Source organism: Peromyscus eremicus, chromosome 1 (genome assembly GCF_949786415.1).
Source record: "Peromyscus eremicus chromosome 1, PerEre_H2_v1, whole genome shotgun sequence".
Lineage (NCBI taxonomy): Eukaryota > Metazoa > Chordata > Mammalia > Rodentia > Cricetidae > Peromyscus > Peromyscus eremicus.
In genome coordinates, this window is record NC_081416.1 from 32420446 (window position 1) to 32441372 (window position 20927).

General features: G+C 43.9%; 2 protein-coding genes across 3 annotated transcripts in view; both read left to right on the forward strand.

Annotated features, from left to right (window-relative positions):
• Positions 1-12412: 12412 nt before the first annotated feature.
• Positions 12413-16945, forward strand: Ranbp6 (RAN binding protein 6). 2 transcript variants are annotated; one of them, XM_059259131.1, is made up of 2 exons: positions 12413-12561; positions 13677-13852. In XM_059259131.1, exons 1-2 carry the CDS (start codon positions 12426-12428, stop codon positions 13745-13747), a joined length of 207 nt encoding a protein of 68 aa, XP_059115114.1. In that variant the 5' UTR covers positions 12413-12425; the 3' UTR covers positions 13748-13852. The 2 variants fall into 2 exon arrangements, with proteins under 2 accessions (XP_059115114.1, XP_059115108.1); XM_059259125.1 differs by having other exon boundaries at positions 12413-16945.
• Positions 16946-19326: 2381 nt separating this feature from the next.
• The window catches only part of Kiaa2026 (KIAA2026 ortholog), a 79146-nt gene continuing 77545 nt past the window's right edge, over positions 19327-20927 (forward strand). The window contains 1 exon segment of the mRNA XM_059259136.1: positions 19327-20184. Within this exon segment, the coding sequence (XP_059115119.1) occupies positions 19568-20184 (617 nt within the window). The 5' untranslated portion in view covers positions 19327-19567.

Sequence of the window (20927 nt, forward strand, 5' to 3'; positions counted from 1 at the left end):
GACTTGCTCAGCTGCCTTTTTAAAAAAAAAAAAAAAAATTATTTTATAATTAATTTAATTTTACATATCAGCCACGGATTCCCCTGTCCTCCCTCCTCCCATTCCCCCAGCCTTCCCCCCTAATCTGCCCCCCATTCCTGCCTCCTCCAGGGCAAGGTCTCCTATGGGGATTCAGCCCAGCCTGGTAGATTCAGTTGAGGCAGGTCCAGTCCCCTCCTCCCTACACCAAGGCGGAGCAAAGTGTCTCAGCATAGGCCCTAGGTTCCAAAAAGCCAGCTCATGCACCAAGGACAGGTCCTGGTCCCACTGCCTGGGGGCCTCCTAAACAGTTCAAGCTCATCAACTGTCTCACTTATCCAGAGGGCCTGATCTAGCTGTGACATCTGTCACCCCATTGATCGCCATGGTTGATTTGGCTGATCTGGCTGGCTAGGCAGGTGTCCCCTTCCTCCCTCACCGCTCCATGTGTGTCCCTGCCGAAGCTGAACGCTCGGTCGAAGAAGTCGTCGTCGGTCAAGGGTATACGAGTAGTTGCGCTCCCCTGCTAGAACCTCCAAACAAGCAATAAGCTGCCTTTCTTATACAACCCAGTTCTACCTGCCCAGGAATGTTACACCCCTAGTGGGGTGGACCCTCCTCTGTCAATTAACAATTGAGAAAACGTCCCACAGATGTGCCCACAGGTCAGTCCAGCAGAAGCATTTCCTCGGTTATGATTGCCTCTTCCCGGGTGTGTCAGCTTGATTACTAACACTGACTATGGCACGTGCCAAAAAATTCTCCAGCACATTGGATTTTTGGACTCTTCAGATTAGTTTTAAACACACACACACACACACACACGTATGTATGTATGTATGTATGTATGCATGTATGTATGTATGTATATCACACACATATACATATATATACATACACACATACACACGCATTAATGAATATAACTAGAAAAACTGTAATTGGTGATTTGAAGAAAAATAATGGGTTGTGTGTCTAAGTTCTATGAATTCTAGAAATTTGGATGCTTTTGTCAAGGCGAGAAGGTAGACTCCATAGAGAAGCTGAGAAGGCTGCTATGCAGTGGCCCCGCTTCCCCTGCGTGTTTTTGCGAGGCCCACAAAGCAGGGCAGAGTACAACTAAATGCTACTCTTCAACTCCTCTAAATAATGTCTGCGGCAGGTTTCTGAAGTCCCCCGGGAGGACTAACGAAGTAGCTCTAATCCCACTAGAGGGCACTGTTGAATGCTGGTCAGGTGGTGGGCAGGACCGCCAGCCCTCTAGAATGAGAGACCCAAGAAAGAGTCCCTTGCTTACAAATAACCCTCAAGGAAAAGGTACGCAAATGACCTCAGGAAGAGGAGAAGGGAAAACTAGCGGAGACAGCGACATGGTACAGTTTTTTCTACATTCTTATCTTCTCTCATTTAGATGCTGCAAATCCTAGTGAAGGTTTTATTATTCCCCATTTGAAATAAACATAGAATTTATTATTCCCCATTTAAATAACAAGGAGGCATTTACTTTACAGATCTTCCTGAGTTCTCTAAGGACAAGCAGTATTCGAGGTAGCTCCTGAGACCTTGAGTAATTACAAAGGGCAATGTCTGACTGCTGACCCATAGTGATCATATGACATCCTTGTAAAATAAATCCCATATTAAACCTGAGATATTTGGGGATGAGGCGTTATTACTCATTACTACAACATAATATAACTCATCTACAGACCTGTTTAAATTCATTGAGAGCCAGGCGGGATTCTGTGGCAAGGGCATCTGGTCTGAGGTATTTTTCCAGAATCCAGGACTTCCCATTGTTAGTTTATTTTAGTATTCCACAAAACACTTCTCAGAACACCTTGCATCTACCAAGTGCCCAATGTGCTTTTAAATGCAACTTAATTTAAGAAATTAAGTATTTGTATACTCATTCCACAAAAAAATGCATTTTTCTCCCGATCAAAAAATTATATTATACTACATACCAGTTACAAACAGATAAAATTCCCTGCCTTTGTGAAGCTTACATTCTAGAGAAGACAAGTGATGAATATTATGTTAATGTATTTATGTATGTGTAATACACACACACACATATTGCACTAGAAGGTACATGCTAAGGAGATACACAAGGCAGAGAGGGCAGGTAAGTGACTCCTTGCATGAGGCATACACATATTAAAGTTTGAAAAGTTCTGATAATAATGGACAATGATCCATAGAATGTTGTGATGCAGAAGAAAGGATGGAAGTGCTTGTCAAATGCAAACCAGCTCTTTTGGGAAGCAGGGAAAGACCCCAGATCAGTTTCGGTGGGGGCTGGTAGAGCCCGACACTAACATACAGGTACAGAATCATAGCCCACCCTAAGTTTGGGGGGTTTTGTTTTGTTTTTGTTTTTAGAGACAGGGTTTCTCTGTGTAGCCCTGGCTGTCCTGGAACCCACTCTGTAGACCAGGCTGGCCTCAAATTCACAGAGATCCGCTTGCCTCTGTCTCCCAAGTGCTGGGATTAAAAGTGTGACGCCACCGCCCAGCAGCCATCCTACATTTTTTTGAAGATTTTTTTGTTTTTGTTTTTATTTTAAGGCAGGTTCTCACTAAGCAACTCTGGCTGGCCTGGAACTCACAGAGATCCCCCTTGTATCTGCCTCCCAGGTAAGATGGTTAAAGGCATGTAGCTCCACACTTAGCCCCAAGATTTGTATCCTTGTATTTTAGACATGAGTATGTATGTATTTGTATGTGAATGCTTATGTGTATTAGTGTATAATTAGAACAAACCTTGTTATTTTTTAAATGCTTATAATATTATTTTGTTACTATAGCAAAAATAAACCATAGACCACAGAGGATATATCAGAAAGATTACATTCACATTTAACCAAATTAATCCTGCTTCTGTTCCAAAAGTTTATGTCTGACTTTTTGCTCTCTATGCCTCATATGCCTTGGTCATTATTAAGCTTTGCTCCTGTGCCGAACAGCTGGGCTCTTACTTCGTTTCCCCTAAGCCTTGGCTCTGATTCCAATCACGGTTGCAGATATTAAAGGTCCCTTAGAGCGTCCACTCTCTCTGCGTTGGTAGTGGACCTCATCTCAGGCTTATTCCCGTAATTCCAAACACCTTCCATTCAACTAGGTTTTTTGTGTTGTTCTGTTTTGTTTTAAAGTCCCGGGGGCCTTATCAAGAAAAAAAGCAAGCAGAGAACTCTCTGTGGGCTTGGGTCACAAGAGCCACCACTACAAAAGCCACCACTGAGGTGCTCATTACTCAAAATCCAGTGGTCCCTTTGGAGTAGGCAGTCGCCACACCACCTCATTTTGCATGTACTGATATTTCCCAGGGCTAGGAGCTTTGCAATTAGCAATCAGTCTCACCTTTATACCACAACCATGAGAGGACCCAGCTCTGAAAAGCATAGTTCCCCATCCTTACAGAACCTCCTTCATCTCCATAACCCTGACAGAAATATCCACTCTGTCTATTCCTAATTCTTTCCCTGAAAGGTACCCAGCATCCTCCCTGTTCCTTCTTCCCCACCCCGCCCTGGCACAGTCTCCTTGATGAGCTGAAGTGTCTACAAAGCAGAGAAAACTATCTTCAGACAACTGCTCCTTTCCTTATAAATAGCCCCCAAGGAAAAGGTGCGTAAATGACCTTGGGGAATGAAGAATAGAAAAAATAAAGGAAACAATCCCATATCAGTTAATGTTGTACAGTGTTTCTACATTCACATTTTCTCATATTTAGCTGCCACATTGACCCAGTGAAGTAGATTTCATTACTCTCCACTTATAATGAACAGTGGTCTGGGGGAATGACTCAGTGCTTAAAGCCTTGCTGGGCAAGTGTGAGGACTGGAATTGGGATCTCCAGAATCCACATAAATACAGGGCATGCATGGCAGCCCACCTGTAACTCCAACCTCCAAAGGCAGAGATCCTCAGAGCAAGTCTGCTGGCCAGACTAGCCATATCTGACTGATCTGGATTTGATTGACAGGTCCTGCCTTGTAGAATAAGGTAGAAGTGTAATCGAGGATGATTTCCTACAACAACCTTGGGCCTCCACATGCAATGCAGTCACACAGCTGTTCCCCACAACATACATACACACATATTCATGTACACATATGACAAATGGGGAGAAAGCAGATAGATAAATGATAGACAGACAGACAGACAGATAGGGAACAAACTGGGGACCCAGCAAGATGGGTAAATGCATGTGCTGCTACAAGCCTGTTGATCTGAGTTCAATTCCCAGAACTCGTAGGGTGAGAACAAATCCTGCAAATTGTCTCTTGACCTCCATATGCAAACCGTGGTACACACACACACACACACAATTCGGTATGAATTTCACTTTGACTCTTGGTCTTTTTGTATTCAATTTGTTTCCTTTATTAAGAGAATCTTATGCTCCCGGTGTTCTTCCACATTGCAGGCATCTTCTCATTTACCTTTCTCTGCTGTATTGATGCTTAAAGGAAGACTGAATTGAAGAACAGTATTTCAAGAAATCAATTAGTATGCTTTAAAGTTTATGTTGAGATCTGGGTGTGGTGGTGCACACCTTTAATGCCAACACTTAGGAGGCAGAGGCAGGCAGATCTCTGTCGAGTTTGAAGTTGAACTGGTCTAAATAATGTGTTCCAAATACCCAGAGCTAAATGGTGAAATTCAGTGTCAATGCCCTCCCCAAACGGTCTATGTTGATACAAATACAAACAGAAGGAGGAATTCTGGGTCAACCATAGAATGTCTGCTATTACCACTTGTCCCAGGTGACAAAGAGAACCTGGAGTCCTCCACCATAGCCAGGAAATGATCTGTGGAGAGCTGTCAACATCTAGGCAAATATGATTGTATGAGCCTTACAGATCTTTTCTGGTTGCAATGGGTCTTACTGGACAGAAGTAAGCACTGTGGCTCTTTGACCCTCCCACTCCAACAGCAGCTGACCCAGATATCACTGTCTTTTCAGGGCTGGCTCCGTTTTAAACTCAGTGACTTATGGGGCAGCTTCATGCTGTGCAGGAAGGAGTCATGCAGGGGTTTTGATGGCTCTGAAACTCCAAGTTTCCCTAGACAGGTTCTAGATGCTCCCTGTGGCAATGAGGACTCACACCCAGGTCAGGCACCAAGAGACCATCACTTCACATTCGCCATGCTTTACACAAGTTAGTGCAAAAACCACATCACTCAAAAGAATCAAACCGTACAAAAGTATGCAGAATAGATAGCAATGTCCTTTTGTTACTGGGGAAATTGGGGCTCTCTCATCATGGTTGGTTCTTAGTCATTAATAAAAGAATTTTTTAAAGGGACTGAGAAGAAAACTCACACACAGCTTTATTCAAGCTTGAGAAAAAGAATTAGACAGGCAACAGAAAATCTTGGCAGAAACCTAGAGGAGAGGAATGGAGAAAAGGAAAGCCATGCCTTTTGCAATGGAGATCGGCAAGCAGCTGCATGGCTGAAGGGAAGGTGGGCTTTAGGGAGAAGATAAGAAAGCCAGGTGCGTCCAGGAAAGCCTGCTTAGGCTTTTGGGCAGTGTAAGAAAGAAAAAAGACAGAAAGAAGGCGAGAAGAAAAAGGTCAGCAGTCCTACTTCTTTGTCATCTATAACACATACAGCTCATTTGGTTGGCTCAGGCTGGCTCTGCTCCACACCTGCCACTGTCCTCTGTGTTTGTTCAGTGGTCCTGGCATTTCGAATGTCTTGGGGTCTCTACTGTAATTGAAGCTTCACATGCCCCTTCATATACATGCACACATCTTAAAAACCAGGTGCACTGTGTTGTATAATTTTAACAGCGGCCACAGGTCTTACTATTCATTGTTTCCCTTAGGATACAGAGTAATGCATAGACAGTTTACACAAATAAAACATTTATGAACACAGTTAACAAATAGCTGCAGAACGTAACCAAAATTGCAACACACTGAAATAACATGATTACATTTAATCACATACTGATGACAGATCCAAAGGGCTCTGATATAGGAAGTCTCTGACCACATACCATTGCAATATATGAAGTTACCTAGAGTTTTGAGATTAATAGTGCAATGTTCAGCCCACTGATTGTGGCCAGACAATGTGTCAGATTGCTAGATTTGCTGATATCCACTATAGGGCATGATAAGTCAAGCGAGTGGAGGGAAATAAGGGGAGCAAGAGTCCTTGTACCCTTGGATTTCCCCCTGGACATGTTACCGGTGTCACAACCAATGTAAAGATGGGTGGCCTATAGCAGAGATTTCCTTACTTTGTGGTAACCCACCAACTTGATGGTTTCACTGATGGATTGGAAAAATGCTTCCATTTCTGACTTTCTTTGTTCGGCTACTATAAAAACCCAATGAAACTATTGTGATATTGGAACACGGAATTTGGAGTAACCTAAATCTGTACTCCTAGACCACGGTCACTCACACTAGGCTGCTGAATAAACTATCCCTTATTCCCTCACAGGTAAGAGGGTGTGTGTGTGTGTGTGTGTGTGTGTGTGTGTGTGTGTGTGTGTGTGTCTGTGTGTCTGTGTGTGCTTATTTTAAAGGTTACAAGAAGCTGCTGCCTCTAGAAAGAAGAGCCATTGCTGAGGCAACCCAGAGAAAAACAGAAAGAACAAGAAAGGAACAATCCCTTTCCTGACCTTGCCTCTTTTTAAATCATCCAGTCTCTTGAGGTTCTTGTTGGTAGAACCCAACAGAGATCCAGCTCTTGTTTCCAAAACCTAACCTTAGCATCAGAGAACATATTATACAAGTATAGATGGATCTGAGCTTCAGACAACTGGCAAATGGCACTTCCAGTTTAGTAACAGAACGTTTAAACAATGATTTCCAGTGGCTTCAGCCTGAACTCTCTATTTTAAAATTCCCAATGTGTGTTTCATCTAATGATTTAACACTTGTTGATTACCATTACCTCGATCCATAGTTCCGTTCAGTGTTGTGGCAGAGCAATCCTCTGACTGAGGCATTCTCTTTGCATGTTAGGTGGAGTCTGCACAGAGAAACATTCCCTCACCAACTATTTGGTTGATTTGAATTACAATTTGTGTGAGAAACTTGATTATTGCTCTTAGTCAATTTTCAGAGTTGCTGACTTAGGAATCTAAAGCTGATCAATGGTCTAATAACTTTTGACATTAGAAATTTGTCACATTTGTTCATAATTTTGATCCTCTTTCAATCTACTGTAGGCATTTTTTTATATTCAGGTTGTCTCATTTTAGGCCACTTAAAGTATTCATGACATTTTCATGGCATTTTTTTTCTGTATTTTTTTTTTAGTTGTTCTGGATTATTCTTGAAAAAACATCATGCATGACCAACTTAATTCTATCCCATTTGTTTGACTCTAACTCTCCCAGTTCTTCAGTGAAATTAGCAACGTATCCTGAACTTTCCCTGACTTGGTAAGATGCTAATAAACACCTTAATTGTCTGCTGTTGGGCTACTCTGGGGAAACAATCCTGAGATGCCCTCTCCACCAACACAACAAAGCTAGAGTTAATCACAGAACTTAAAATTGTTCAGTTCTAACCAAATTGGCAAGCCAATTTGGGGTATTATGTGCACTTCTCATATGGGGAAAGAGGGAGACAATAACAATAAAAAGTAACTACAAGATAATTATTCGTTCTAAAACGAAAGCTAAGATTTTAAATCATCTTCTGTATTTTAAAAGCAAGCAGTCATAAATGACTGCCCTAAAATGGGTTCACTTTTTCTCCTACTGTTGAAATTACAATAATCATTTTAGCACTTGGGGAGCAGTGAGAGAACAAAATATGGACCCCAAGATTTACCTTCTTGGGAACAGCTTTTCCCTCCTAAATAGTTAGCAGTGTTTTGATCGACACAAACATTGCTTTTTATTCTTTGAGAAATAAATAAACTGGCAAACAACAGCACCTTAAACCAGATGACCAGGGCAACTCTTGGGAAGATGTTTTAGTCTCCTCCTCGTATACTGTGTGCTATTGATATCTCTCCAGGCCTTGCCTTCTTTCCCGCCATCAAATTCAGCTACTGGAAATTTAGACTTTCTGGTTAACTGAACTAGGTAACTGACCAACATAATGTCTCTATTCTTTATGCATCGGTTTTCCTGTTCTTGCCAAAGAAATCATTCTAAAATTTGATTTATAGCACTTGATTAAAATCTTGTCACCTTTAAGGGAAAGAACCCACATTTCTTAGCATGGAATTTTATACCCTTCATCATCGGGTCTCTACTTATCTCCCTGTCTTCCTCCTTGCTGCCCCAGACCCCTCAGGCCCCACACCTAATGCTCTGACACTGGAACACTGGCAGAGAGCTCTCCCAGGTTGCTTCAAGGCCTCTGCATGTCAGCAAGTTGTTCTCTCTACTTAGGACAGTGCTCTTTCTCTTCAAATGGTTAACTAGGACTTCAAAACCCAGTTCAGATATCACCTCCATCTGAGATTCATGTCACCCACTCTGAAAATTGACTAAAAGGAATAATCACGTTTTCCCCCTGCCTTTTCCTGCACAAATTGTAATTCAGATTGACCAAAAAATTGATGAGGGAATGTTCTTTTGTGCAGACTTCCAGTTGATTTCCTCTATACTCCAATGTATTAGGTGGCTCCTTAATGCCATGGGCAGAATTACTTCCTTGAGCTAATTCTGGAACTATTTCCTTGAGTATGTGACATTTACTATCTCTCATAAGCATCTTCATGAAGTTGATCTTTGTGTGTGTGTGTGGTGTATGTTTGTGCTCATGTGGGTGTGTGCACATTTGTGCAAGTGGAGATCAGAGGTCAACTTCCGGTGTCTTCCTAAATTACTTCATCTTATTGAAAAAGAGCCTCTGACTGAACTTTGATGCAGGGGGCTGTGGGAATGTACAGCAGGTGGCAACTAGTGTTTGAGAAGTCGACCCCTCAGACGTATAACTCCCTGATGGGGAGCCCCATCTGGCAAAGCCGTGAGGTCACTGGCTGTGGAAACTGGTTGTTTTCTGTCTGTAACTTTTTCGTGTGCCACTGTTATACCTACCTGAAAGAAGAGCTGTGGGGTGCTTTCTTCAACCCTTTAGTAGTGTGTTTTACGTATTTGGGCGTTCTTACAGTTGTAGATGGTCAGGTTATCATTTCTGTTTAAGCTGTATAATTTTGATGTATAGAAATAATTCTGGGATATTTTACATTACTCAGACTGACAGGATTCTCAGTCACAAGGACAGCCTTTTACACAGACAGCTAATTTTGGACCTCAGAACAAATTCAAAACAGACTAAACTTCCCCTACAGAATGTACACAAAGACTAATCCCCAGGCATTGTTTATTGCTAAATCAAGGTCAGGCTGTTTACACTGAGATATAGCTCCTTGAAGTAGCTCTCTTTCTGCATGTACCCTGACTGCTCAAGATTCAGCCAATTGTTTACTGTCTGGGATCCCTCACCAACTTAGAGCTATGTGCACGGGTCAATATGACATCACTGGCCTAAGAGAAACTATGTGACTTATCTTGCCTTATGAGAAGAGGTAGGGCCCTGAAAATGTAACTTATAATTGTCCAGAGTTTGGCTGTGGGGCAGTGGTGGTAGTGTGGAGCGAGACGGCTATGTGAGAGCTGCTGCAGAATGTGAGTGTGTGTGTGTGTGTGTGTGTGTGTGTGTGTGTGTGTGTGTGTGTGTGCGTGTGTGTATTGCTGAGTGAGAGATGAAGAAGAGTCATGAGAAAAGTGAGGGAGTGAGTGGGTGAAAGAGTGAGTAAAAAGTAAGTGAATAATATAGAAGAAAGTGTGTGAGTGAGTGTAAGAGAGAGAGAGAGCTGTGTGAAAGAGCTGCTGCTATGTAGAGGAGCTGTGCCTAGGAACTGTGTAAAGGGCTGTCTGGGGAGAGAGCTGTGTAAATGAGGTGTTCACCTGTGGCTGTGTGGAGATTTGTAACTGTGTGGAGACAAGGAAGATGAAGCAGTGTAGAAAAGAGATGTAGAAGAGAAATGTATGAAAAGATAGATGAGTAGCCATGTGAAATATGTATGTATGTAAAGACATGTGGCTGTGTGTGGAATTGTGGAGATATGTAGTTATGTGGAAAGAGTCAGAGACTATTCTTAAGTTGAAGTAAAAGAGAAGGTTATCATCAGAAAGCATGTGTTTCCTTATTTCACCAGTCATAGATAGATTAAAACTTATTCCTAAATACCCTCCTATTAAAAGTTTCCTAACCCTCCCTACTCTGAGGCATTCCTTTTATTACCCTGAGCTGATCATGGGAGCTGGTCTCCCATGCTCTGCATTACTTTGAGCTCATCATTTGTGTCGGCTGACCATTGAGCTCTAGAGATCTACCCGTCTCTTCCTGCTCCCGCCCAGTGCTGGGTTATATATGTGCAGTAGGGTGGCTGGCTTTTCCATGGATATTGAGATCCAAACTCAGGTACTCACCATGTTTACATCACAGCAACTTTATCAACTGAGCCATTTCCCTAGCTTCTCTTGTATTTAATTTTTGATGTTCAGCACTAAACTTGATATAGCTCCAATGAATAGTTTCTGAGGGAATAAATGTGTGACTGAACAATCTTAACAGGATTTCAACCATTTTTTCAAGTTGTACTGTTGTATGTACTCCCAACAGAATATAACTGAGCTCCCTGAGGTTCCACATTTGCATCAGCCTTAGCATTGTCAGTCATTTGCATTCCAAACACAGCAGCGGGTCTGTCATTGTATCTTGCTGTAGCTTTAATACGCCCTTAGTATGCTAATGGTTGTAGCTGTAAGGAAAGCATTTCTCCCACATTCATTAACATTTCCTAAAACTGCAGATGCGGAGGTTTTTTGCAGTCGAGTTTTTTCTAGGAGTAGTAAGTATGGTACAAGATGAAGAACTATAAGGAAGATCTTAGAATCAGAACAAAAACCGATTTGATCCAGAATTCTCAAATTTGGGTATTTATATGAAAACTCGCTGTGCATATTCAATTTATACATGCTAGGATAGCAGTTTGGAAGCTGGTCCTAATATCTGTATTTCACAATAAACATCCTAAAAGATCTTGACATGATCCACAGAATGAGGAACATTATTCAGAGAATAGTTTCATATTACAAATTAATTTATGAGAGCACTCTGTCATCTTGTTAATGTGAGAACTGTCTCTTCTCCATTTTGTGTGTATATGCAGCAGAATTCCACAAAACTGAAATTCCAACTGCTTGGCAAAGTTTAAGACAGAAAACAGTAAGTGAAAGTCTCTGATGATGTTGCAAAAGCAAGAGGAGTTACAGGGAAGTTCTGTGGTGAAAAAGATGCCACTTTAAGAATAGGTAGAGTTTAGACTCGGCCGTTTTAGGCAAGTCCTTCAGTCTCCCCGGCTCTCCATTTCTCACCTAAAAGTAGGACTATATCTGTCCTTATCAACCTTATAGAATTATATAAGGCTTAAAATGAGTGTGGCAACTGCTGACAGTAAGATCCGATCACAGACAGTTACACTTTATAATTATGGTTTTAAATGACACACCTGCCTAAATTAAAGATACATAGCCTCGGGGACTTTGTTCTTAGGATAACCTTTGCAGCTTCCTATTAAAGGGCAATTAGGATTCTAATAACTGAACTCTGTCATATTGCAGTTTAGAAACACATGTAAGGAAAATCTTGAGTGACAAAGAAACAAAATTAATTTAAATAGAAGACCAGGATTGAAGAAGTTTTTTATTACTCCAGATCATTTCACCATACTTACTTAGCTGTTTTTACTAATCTCTATTATAATCCACAGGACAAGAGATTATGATGAACACCCAAATTTGAGCATCACCGTTTTACTTCGTTGGATGTGGTAATGGGGAGGAAATCGTTATCCTTTAATTGAGCTTATTTTGCAAACACCTTTATTATGGTATTACTCACGTACCCTATTCACCAATTTAAACTGTGGAACTCAGTAATTCTTAGCATAACGGCACGGCATTGGGGAACCATCATCACTATCAATTACAAAACATTTCCATCAACCCTCAAAAAGAAATCCCGGAGAGCGGACAGCAGTTATACTCCATTCCTCCCCTCCTACTCCATAGCAACCGCTAATTAAAGTCCGTATAGACGTGCTTATTTGAGATCTTTTATAAAAATAAGGGCATCATACAGTATGTAGACTTTCGGGGCGAACTCCTCTCCTTCTGTCTCCTTCCCGCCACTGCAGGCGCACACGAACCGGAAAACACAAGGACGACACCTCCAACGCCATCCCTGCTCCCTCCTAATCTTCAAAGCCCGACCCCCGCCTCCCAGCGTTACCCCGGCGTCTGCCCGGGGAGCGAACCCCGCCCATCCCCGCCGTCGCCTCACTGACGTCACTGCTCCAGCCGCAGACTCCCTCCCTCCTTCCCTGTCGCGGTAGCTTTGACAGCGCGCGATGGCGGCGGCCGGGTCTGCAGGGTTGCCGGCGACCGTGTCGGAAAAGCAGGAGTTTTACCAGCTTCTGAAGAACCTGATCAATCCAAGCTGTATGGTGCGGAGGCAAGCAGAGGAAGTCTATGAGAATATCCCAGGTCTGTGTAAGACTACATTCCTCTTAGACGCCGTCCGAAATAGAAGAGCAGGTTATGAGGTGAGACAAATGGCTGCCGCACTGCTACGACGGCTTTTGTCCTCTGGGTTTGAGGAGGTCTATCCAAATCTGCCTCCTGATGTGCAGAGGGATGTCAAGATTGAACTGATCCTGGCTGTTAAATTAGAAACGCATGCTAGCATGAGGAAAAAGCTTTGTGATATTTTTGCGGTGCTGGCCAGGAATTTGATAGATGAGGATGGCACTAACCATTGGCCAGAAGGTCTGAAATTCCTCATTGATTCGATTCACTCTAAAAATGTGGTTCTGTGGGAAGTTGCACTTCACGTTTTCTGGCACTTTCCTGGGATTTTTGGGAACCAAGATCGCCACGATTTGGATATCATCAAGAGGTTGTTGGACCAATGTATTCAAGATCAAGAGCATCCAGCAATCAGGACATTATCTGCTAGAGCTGCAGCTGCATTTGTCCTTGCTAATGAAAACAATATTGCTCTTTTCAAAGACTTTGCAGACTTGCTTCCTGGAATCTTACAGGCTGTGAATGATTCCTGCTACCAGGATGATGATTCGGTGCTAGAATCCCTTGTTGAGATTGCAGATACTGTACCTAAGTATTTGGGTCCGTATTTAGAAGATACTCTGCAGTTGAGCCTGAAGTTATGTGGAGACTCTAGGCTTAGTAATCTGCAACGCCAGTTGGCTCTGGAAGTAATAGTGACCTTATCTGAAACTGCAACTCCGATGTTGAAAAAACATACCAATATTATTGCCCAGGCTGTGCCTCATGTGTTAGCGATGATGGTCGATCTCCAAGATGACGAGGACTGGGTAAATGCTGATGAGATGGAAGAAGATGATTTTGACAGCAATGCCGTTGCTGCTGAGAGTGCGCTAGACAGACTGGCTTGTGGACTTGGTGGAAAAGTTGTTTTGCCAATGACCAAGGAGCATATCATGCAGATGCTTCAGAGTCATGACTGGAAATGTCGACATGCTGGATTAATGGCCTTATCAGCCATCGGAGAAGGTTGCCATCAGCAAATGGAACCAATTCTAGATGAAACAGTTAACTCAGTTTTGCTTTTTCTTCAGGATCCTCATCCAAGGGTGAGGGCTGCTGCCTGCACTACACTGGGACAGATGGCTACAGATTTTGCACCTAGTTTCCAAAAGAAATTCCATGAAATAGTGATTACAGCTTTGCTGCGAACCATGGAAAATCAAGGTAATCAACGTGTGCAATCTCATGCGGCTTCTGCTCTTGTTATTTTTATTGAGGACTGCCCCAAATCCTTGCTAATTCTATATTTAGAAAATATGATCAAAAGTCTGCATTCCATCTTGGTAATTAAACTTCAAGAGCTGATTCGGAATGGAACTAAGTTGGCCTTAGAACAACTTGTGACAACCATTGCCTCAGTTGCTGATGCAATAGAAGAAAGCTTTGTTCCATATTATGATATATTTATGCCCTCACTCAAACATGTTGTTGAGCTTGCCGTTCAAAAGGAACTCAAGCTTCTTCGGGGAAAAACTATTGAGTGCATTAGCCATGTTGGCCTTGCCGTTGGGAAGGAAAAATTTATGCAAGATGCATCGAATGTGATGCAGTTACTGTTGAAGACACAATCAGACTTAAATGCGATGGAGGATGACGACCCTCAGACTTCTTACATGGTTTCGGCATGGGCTAGAATGTGTAAAATTCTTGGAAAAGACTTTCAGCAGTATCTTCCCCTGGTTATCGAGCCTCTAATTAAGACTGCCTCAGCTAAACCTGACGTCGCTCTCTTAGACACACAAGACGTGGAGAACATGAGCGATGATGATGGCTGGCAGTTTGTAAATCTCGGAGACCAGCAGAGCTTTGGAATTAAAACTTCGGGACTCGAAGCAAAAGCAACTGCTTGCCAGATGTTGGTGTACTATGCTAAGGAGTTAAGAGAAGGGTTTGTGGAATACACAGAACAAGTTGTGAAGCTGATGGTCCCTTTGTTGAAATTTTATTTTCATGACAATGTTCGAGTGGCAGCTGCAGAAGCCATGCCCTTTCTCTTGGAATGTGCAAGAATTCGTGGCTCAGAGTATCTTTCACAGATGTGGCAGTTTATATGTGATCCCTTAATCAAGGCTATTGGGACTGAACCTGATACTGATGTACTTTCAGAAATAATGAATTCTTTTGCCAAGTCCATTGAGGTAATGGGGGATGGTTGTCTTAATGATGAACACTTGGAAGAACTGGGAGGAATTTTGAAGGCAAAACTTGAAGGGCACTTTAAAAACCAAGAGTTGCGGCAAGTAAAAAGGCAAGAAGAAAATTATGACCAACAGGTTGAAATGTCTCTTCAAGACGAGGATGAATGTGATGTTTACATTCTGACCAAAGTATCAGATATTCTACACTCATTATTTAGCACTTACAAGGAAAAGATTTTGCCATGGTTTGAACAGCTACTTCCACTAATTGTGAATCTAATTTGTTCAAGTAGGCCATGGCCAGACCGACAGTGGGGATTGTGCATATTTGATGATATCATAGAGCACTGCAGTCCAACCTCATTCAAATATGTTGAGTATTTTCGGTGGCCGATGCTACTCAATATGCGAGATAACAACCCCGAAGTCAGGCAAGCTGCTGCTTATGGATTGGGCGTCATGGCACAGTTTGGTGGAGATGATTATCGTTCTTTATGTTCAGAAGCTGTTCCACTGTTGGTAAAGGTTATTAAGTGTGCAAATTCCAAAACCAAAAAAAATGTCATTGCTACAGAAAACTGTATCTCAGCAATAGGAAAGATTATGAAGTTCAAGCCCAATTGTGTAAACATAGATGAAGTCCTCCCACACTGGCTGTCATGGCTTCCGCTGCATGAAGATAAAGAAGAAGCTATTCAGACTTTGAATTTTCTCTGTGACCTAATTGAAAATAACCACCCAGTTGTGATTGGTCCTAATAATTCCAATCTCCCAAAAATCATCAGTATAATTGCAGAAGGAAAAATTAATGAGACTATTAGCCATGAAGACCCCTGTGCCAAACGCCTAGCTAATGTTGTTCGGCAGATACAGACTTCTGAAGAATTATGGTTGCAGTGCATATCCCAACTTGATGAAGATCAGCAGGAAGCTTTACAAGAATTACTCAACGTTGCTTGAAGCACTTTACTATCACTTGAATATCAGCTACCATAAAAAATAACTACAAAGTGTTGTGAGTGGACCCATTACAAATGAGAGATACTGCTTCTCTCTGCTAAGCAGTTCATACTTCCATGTTTCTCCAGGATTAGTGTTAAGGTCTTCTGTTCATTTTGCATGTGTCATCTCTTAAAGACACTGTGGTTGTAACTTGTGCTTCCAGTTGTCTTAGAGCTATTTGTCACCTTCCCTCTAGTGTGAAATGTATAAATCATTGCTGTTTGTCTGAACTGTTGACGCTGGGTAAACAGTGTACTTGATGCCAAGATGTCTGTGACTATCACAAGATGTAAAGAGCTGACAAGGAAGGGAAACTTCCAGGATAAGCATCTTTGGAATTGAGGGTGGAGTATATTAGCAGACTTACTCTTCCTTGGTGATACTTCTGTTCATTATGGTAATGAAAGGATGCTAGAAATGAAGGAGTTTCAAGGTACTGCGTGGATGTCGGAGTTTGTTTCTATGCTATAAATGAACCTTTTCATATAGAACTCCTGTAAAGTGGTTGGAGCATGACTCCATTCCAGTTTCCAAGGTGTCCAGCTGAGAGTTAGAAGAACTTAACCAAATTGGTCTTAAAAAATTACTTGGAACTGAAACACTCATGGGTGTGGAGAAGGAAGTGCTGATACATCTAACCCTGAGAACATGTGACAGACTGTAACAGAGCTTAATAAATAAAAATAGTCAATGTTTGTGGGAGTCAGTTACTGTTACATGTTTTAGCAGAGTATTACTTTGTGTTTGTATGTAATATCCCCCTACCCCCACACCAAACAAGGAAGGAAACCTTTATTTGGAATGGGGATTAAATAGATTTGTTTGGAAGCAGTTCCTAACAGATTCTACAGAAACAGTGAGACAAACTTAATTTTATCTTTAAACATTAAAAAGAGCTTTAAGAGTAGTCATGTATCAGTGTATTGTTTTACAAAACAACTCTATGAATTTAGGGTTAATTATATTAACTGAAATGTCTTTACTGTTGAAGGTGTTTTGTAGAGTAGAAAAAAGTTTCTACTTAACAAAACTTCATTCAAAACTTCCAAACAAGAATGTCTGTTGTGATTTCCTAAGCCTGTTGTGAGTACTGTGTACGTAACGGAGCAAACATGTCAGGCCCTGTAAGTGCTCAATAAATTGTCAGTGTTACTACTGTTGGTGGTTGTTCTGCTGTGCTCTTTTTTATACTTTAGAATTTGGTTTACACAGAATTTCCCCCTACTAGTTCTATCTAGACTACTGTAGACAGGGATATAAAGTTAGACTTTTAGATAGTTCAGATTTTGATATATAGTGTGGTTACAGGTGTATTTAAACTAAATAGAAAAATAGCTACCTTGAAGTTTAATCATTTTCTCTGAGTGGTGGGATTAAATGGCAACTTTCCCTCTTGTCTATAATTTACCTGCAAACATATTTCTCATGTAATAAAGTGATTTTTGTAACATTCAAGGACCTGATTACTGTCATCTTGACCTCTTCATGAACTGGAGTTAAGTTCCTTCTACTTATCTGTATCTTTCTCTTTATGTGGCTTAAGAAATCTTTCAGCAATACATTGTTTTCAATTCATACAGTCTTGTGAAACTCTGCCAAGTGATTTGTAATTGGGTCCTGGAGTTTTGAAGAGAGTTTTTAAATTTGAATCTTGGCAAACTATTTTCTTAAGTGTTCATTTCCCCATCTGCAAGATAAGGATAATCCGTAGCTTATGGGATTGTTGTAGGAATCGAAGGAGATAATGAATAAAAAGTGCTTAGCAGCACAAGGGTCAATAAATGGAAGCTACTGTGTGAGGATTTGAAATAGGTCTGGTGGCTAAAAGGGAGTGGGCATTTGCTTGAGTTTGGTAGGCTTTAGATTCCTGGGTTTTGTCAAAGGAAATGAAGGAAGCCCAACCAGACATATCTACCAGTTGCTGAAGTAGAACTGGCCCCTACCTTTTTCCCCCATGAGCTGAGGTAGGTCTGAAGAGAGGAAACCATAAATACCAGATGAGTACATTCATGTGTGAAGGTGAGTGTAGGTACTCCAAAAACTCATGTTCACTTTTCACTTTTCTTTTAACCTACAACTGATATTTAACTTACTGATCCTCCCACAAAAAAGTTTTAAGGCATTACATTTTATCAGTCCTTTAAAAGTCTTTGTTTATACAGAAGGAAACAATCTTGAAGGTGAGATTATCTCAAACTTTTAGTTATAAATTTCATGTTCAAATTGCATTTCTATAGTTTTAGTTTTCTGTATCATTCCAAGTTTCAAGCAAGTCAGTCTGAATAGTATGTGCATTAGAAAACAGTAATGTCTATTTTATGTCTTATTACTATCTCATTGATTTCCCCCTTATTTTATGCAACATGTAAACTAATGTGAATGAGTCCACTTTTTAGTCATTTAAAAATTAAACATATGTAGCGAGATTGTTAAAGCCATACCAACGACAAGCTGTACAGCTTAGAGTAGAAATAAGTGGAGACTTTAATAGCGAGATTGCATTCTCTTCATTGTTAGCCGAACTGAAGAATCCAAGTGTTTTTCAGTTTTAAAATTTCAACAGAAAACAGGATTCGATTTAAAAATATATTTTTAAAAATGTTAACTGGGATCTGGCGTTTCGAGAACTAGGGTTCTACAATCCTCCACTCGTCTTTTGCGGAGTCCTTAAAACTTCCTTTCTCATTTTTCCTAAATGCTAGTTTTATGTAAAAAGACCGGCAGTCACAAGGGAGGAGGGGTGCAAAGATACGATTTTACTACGGAGACGATTTACTTTTGTGCATTTTCGTTACTCACTTGTCCTTAATAAAGGTTGCCTAGTAACTGCTTTGAGAAAATAATATTAAAAGTTTTAGGACTAGTAAGGGGCTCACAGAAGCACTTTTCAGGCTTGGCAAGCGCGGCGCAGGCGCCCTGCGTCTCCCCCCCACTCCACCCCTTACACAGGTCCGCATATTGATGACATCACGGGCCCGCCTCCACACTCGGCCTCCGGGGCCGGCGGGGCGGCCAAGTCCTGGCTACGGCGTAGCAGGGCGGGACGCAGGAGGGGGCGGGGCCACCCTGCGGCACTACGCATGCGCGCCGGGAATGGCGACGGCGCTCCTTTCTTTGCCTCTCTCCACGGCTCTCCCCGGCTGGGGGTGCTGAGTGCCCTCCCCTTTTCCTCTCCGCCCCTCCCCTTACCCCCCCCCCTCCCCGCCCAGCGGGGCTTCTAACTGACAGTTGTCGCCGGGCCCGGTCCGTGCGCCGCCTCCTCCTCCTCCTGCCCAGGTCCCCCCGCAGGTAGCCAGGGGCGGGAGGGGGTGTGAGGGAGAGGAGGAGCCGGAGCCGCGGCGGCCCGGTGCTGCGGCCCCCTCGGGAAGGAGGAGAGCCCTCTTACTCCTCGCCCCCTCCCAGCGCCCCGTCGGCCCGGGAGGGGGTGGGGCGCCGAGGCCGCGCCGGCCCGGCCCGGCCGGTGAGCGAGCGAGCGAGCGGGCGGGCGGGCGGGCGGAGGGTGCAGCCGGCGCGGGCCTCGCGCCGCCGGGGGGAGGGGAGAGGAGGGCACCTAGGCTCTCCTCTCCCCCCCCTCCCCTGCGCGCCATGTAACCCCGCCCCGCGGGCGCGAGCCTGAGACCCCCGCGCGCGCGGGTCCCGGCCGGCGACTGGAGACGAGCGAGGCCCGATGCGGCAGGGGCTGCGCGGCGCCACGGCTCTCTGAGGAAGCGGCCCGCGCTCCCGCGTCTCCCCGCGCCTCGAGCGGCCGGCTCCTCTCCGCCCAGCCTGGGCCTGCCGGGGGCATGAGCGTGCCGGAGACGCCGGGGGAGATGGAGCGGGCCGCGGAGGAGGAGCGGCCGCCACCGGCGGCCGGGGAAGGGAACGAGGAGGAGGAGGAGGAGGAGGAGGTGGTGGCAGCGGCGGCCCGGGCCTCGAGGCTGGTCCGCAGGAGGAGTGCCTCCTCAGTGGACGACGACGACGAGGAGGAGGAAGAGGTGGCGGAGGCGACGGTGGTCGCGGGCGGTGGCTGCTGCAAGGAGCAGGACCTGACCTACGAGCTGCAGCAGGGCTACCGCATCCTGGGCGAGTTCCTGCAGGAGAAGCACCGCGGCCTCACCGCCCCTTTCCTGCAGCCCTTGGGGGGCGTTGCCGCCGGGGAAGAAGAGGTGGCCGAAGGGCGGCGCAGCAGCGGGGGCCGGGGCAGTCGCGTCCTCCCGCAGCAGCCTGGCCAGGGCATGTGTCTGTTGAAGATGGAGGAGAAGTTCTCCCGCGGCCAGTACAGGGGCATCACCGAGTTTGTGGCGGACTTCAGGTTGATGCTGGAGACGTGCTACCGCCTGCATGGAGTCGACCACTGGATCTCCAAACAGGGCCAGAAACTGGAGATGCTGCTGGAGCAGAAGTTGGCGCTTCTCTCTCGGTAAGCGAGCGAGCCGGGTCCCGGGTGGGACTGACAGACCGACACAAACACACCCGCACACGTGTCCGAGGAGGGGCTGGGCCAGGGCCGGGGGGGGGGGGGCGGCGCTGATAGGTGCTGAGACGGTGCTGGAACCTCGGGAGGAGGAGCAGCGCCGGGCGCGGGACCGGAGGGGTGTGGTGGGCATGGCTGGAAGCGGGAGTGCATCCACGTAGAAGCCTAGAAGGAAGCCCGGTCCTAGGAATCCAAAACTCCCAAGAACAGGCAGAGAGGTTCTAGATGTAAGAGCCACACGAGTAGGCAGAGGGAAAGCCTTTTGTAGGATGGAAGTTGAACCCGCCACTTGTGGACAGTTTAAGACAGCATGCAGGGGAAGAAATAATTAGAGAAGAAATCATTATTTCTTTAGAGAAATAATTTTGGCTCGTGCAGGAAGATGGTCGCGTAAAATTTTTCTGCTATCAGTTTCAGCCGTTGGAAATTTAGTGTTATTAAATGTTTCCGTTTCATCTGAGGAAGTTAAATTTTTGCAGTGACAAGAAATGAGTGCACAATGTCTTTCTTAAGTTTAGACCTGCATGGGGGGTGTGTCTGTGTCTTTTTCTTCTAGTGCTAGATAGAACAGAGGGTTTCAAACATATTGGACAAGCACTCTACCGCAGAGTTAAGTACCCAGCCTTAGAAAATTGTTATTCTACCAGAAATTACAGGTAATTCACATTGTACCATGCTTTTGGTATACA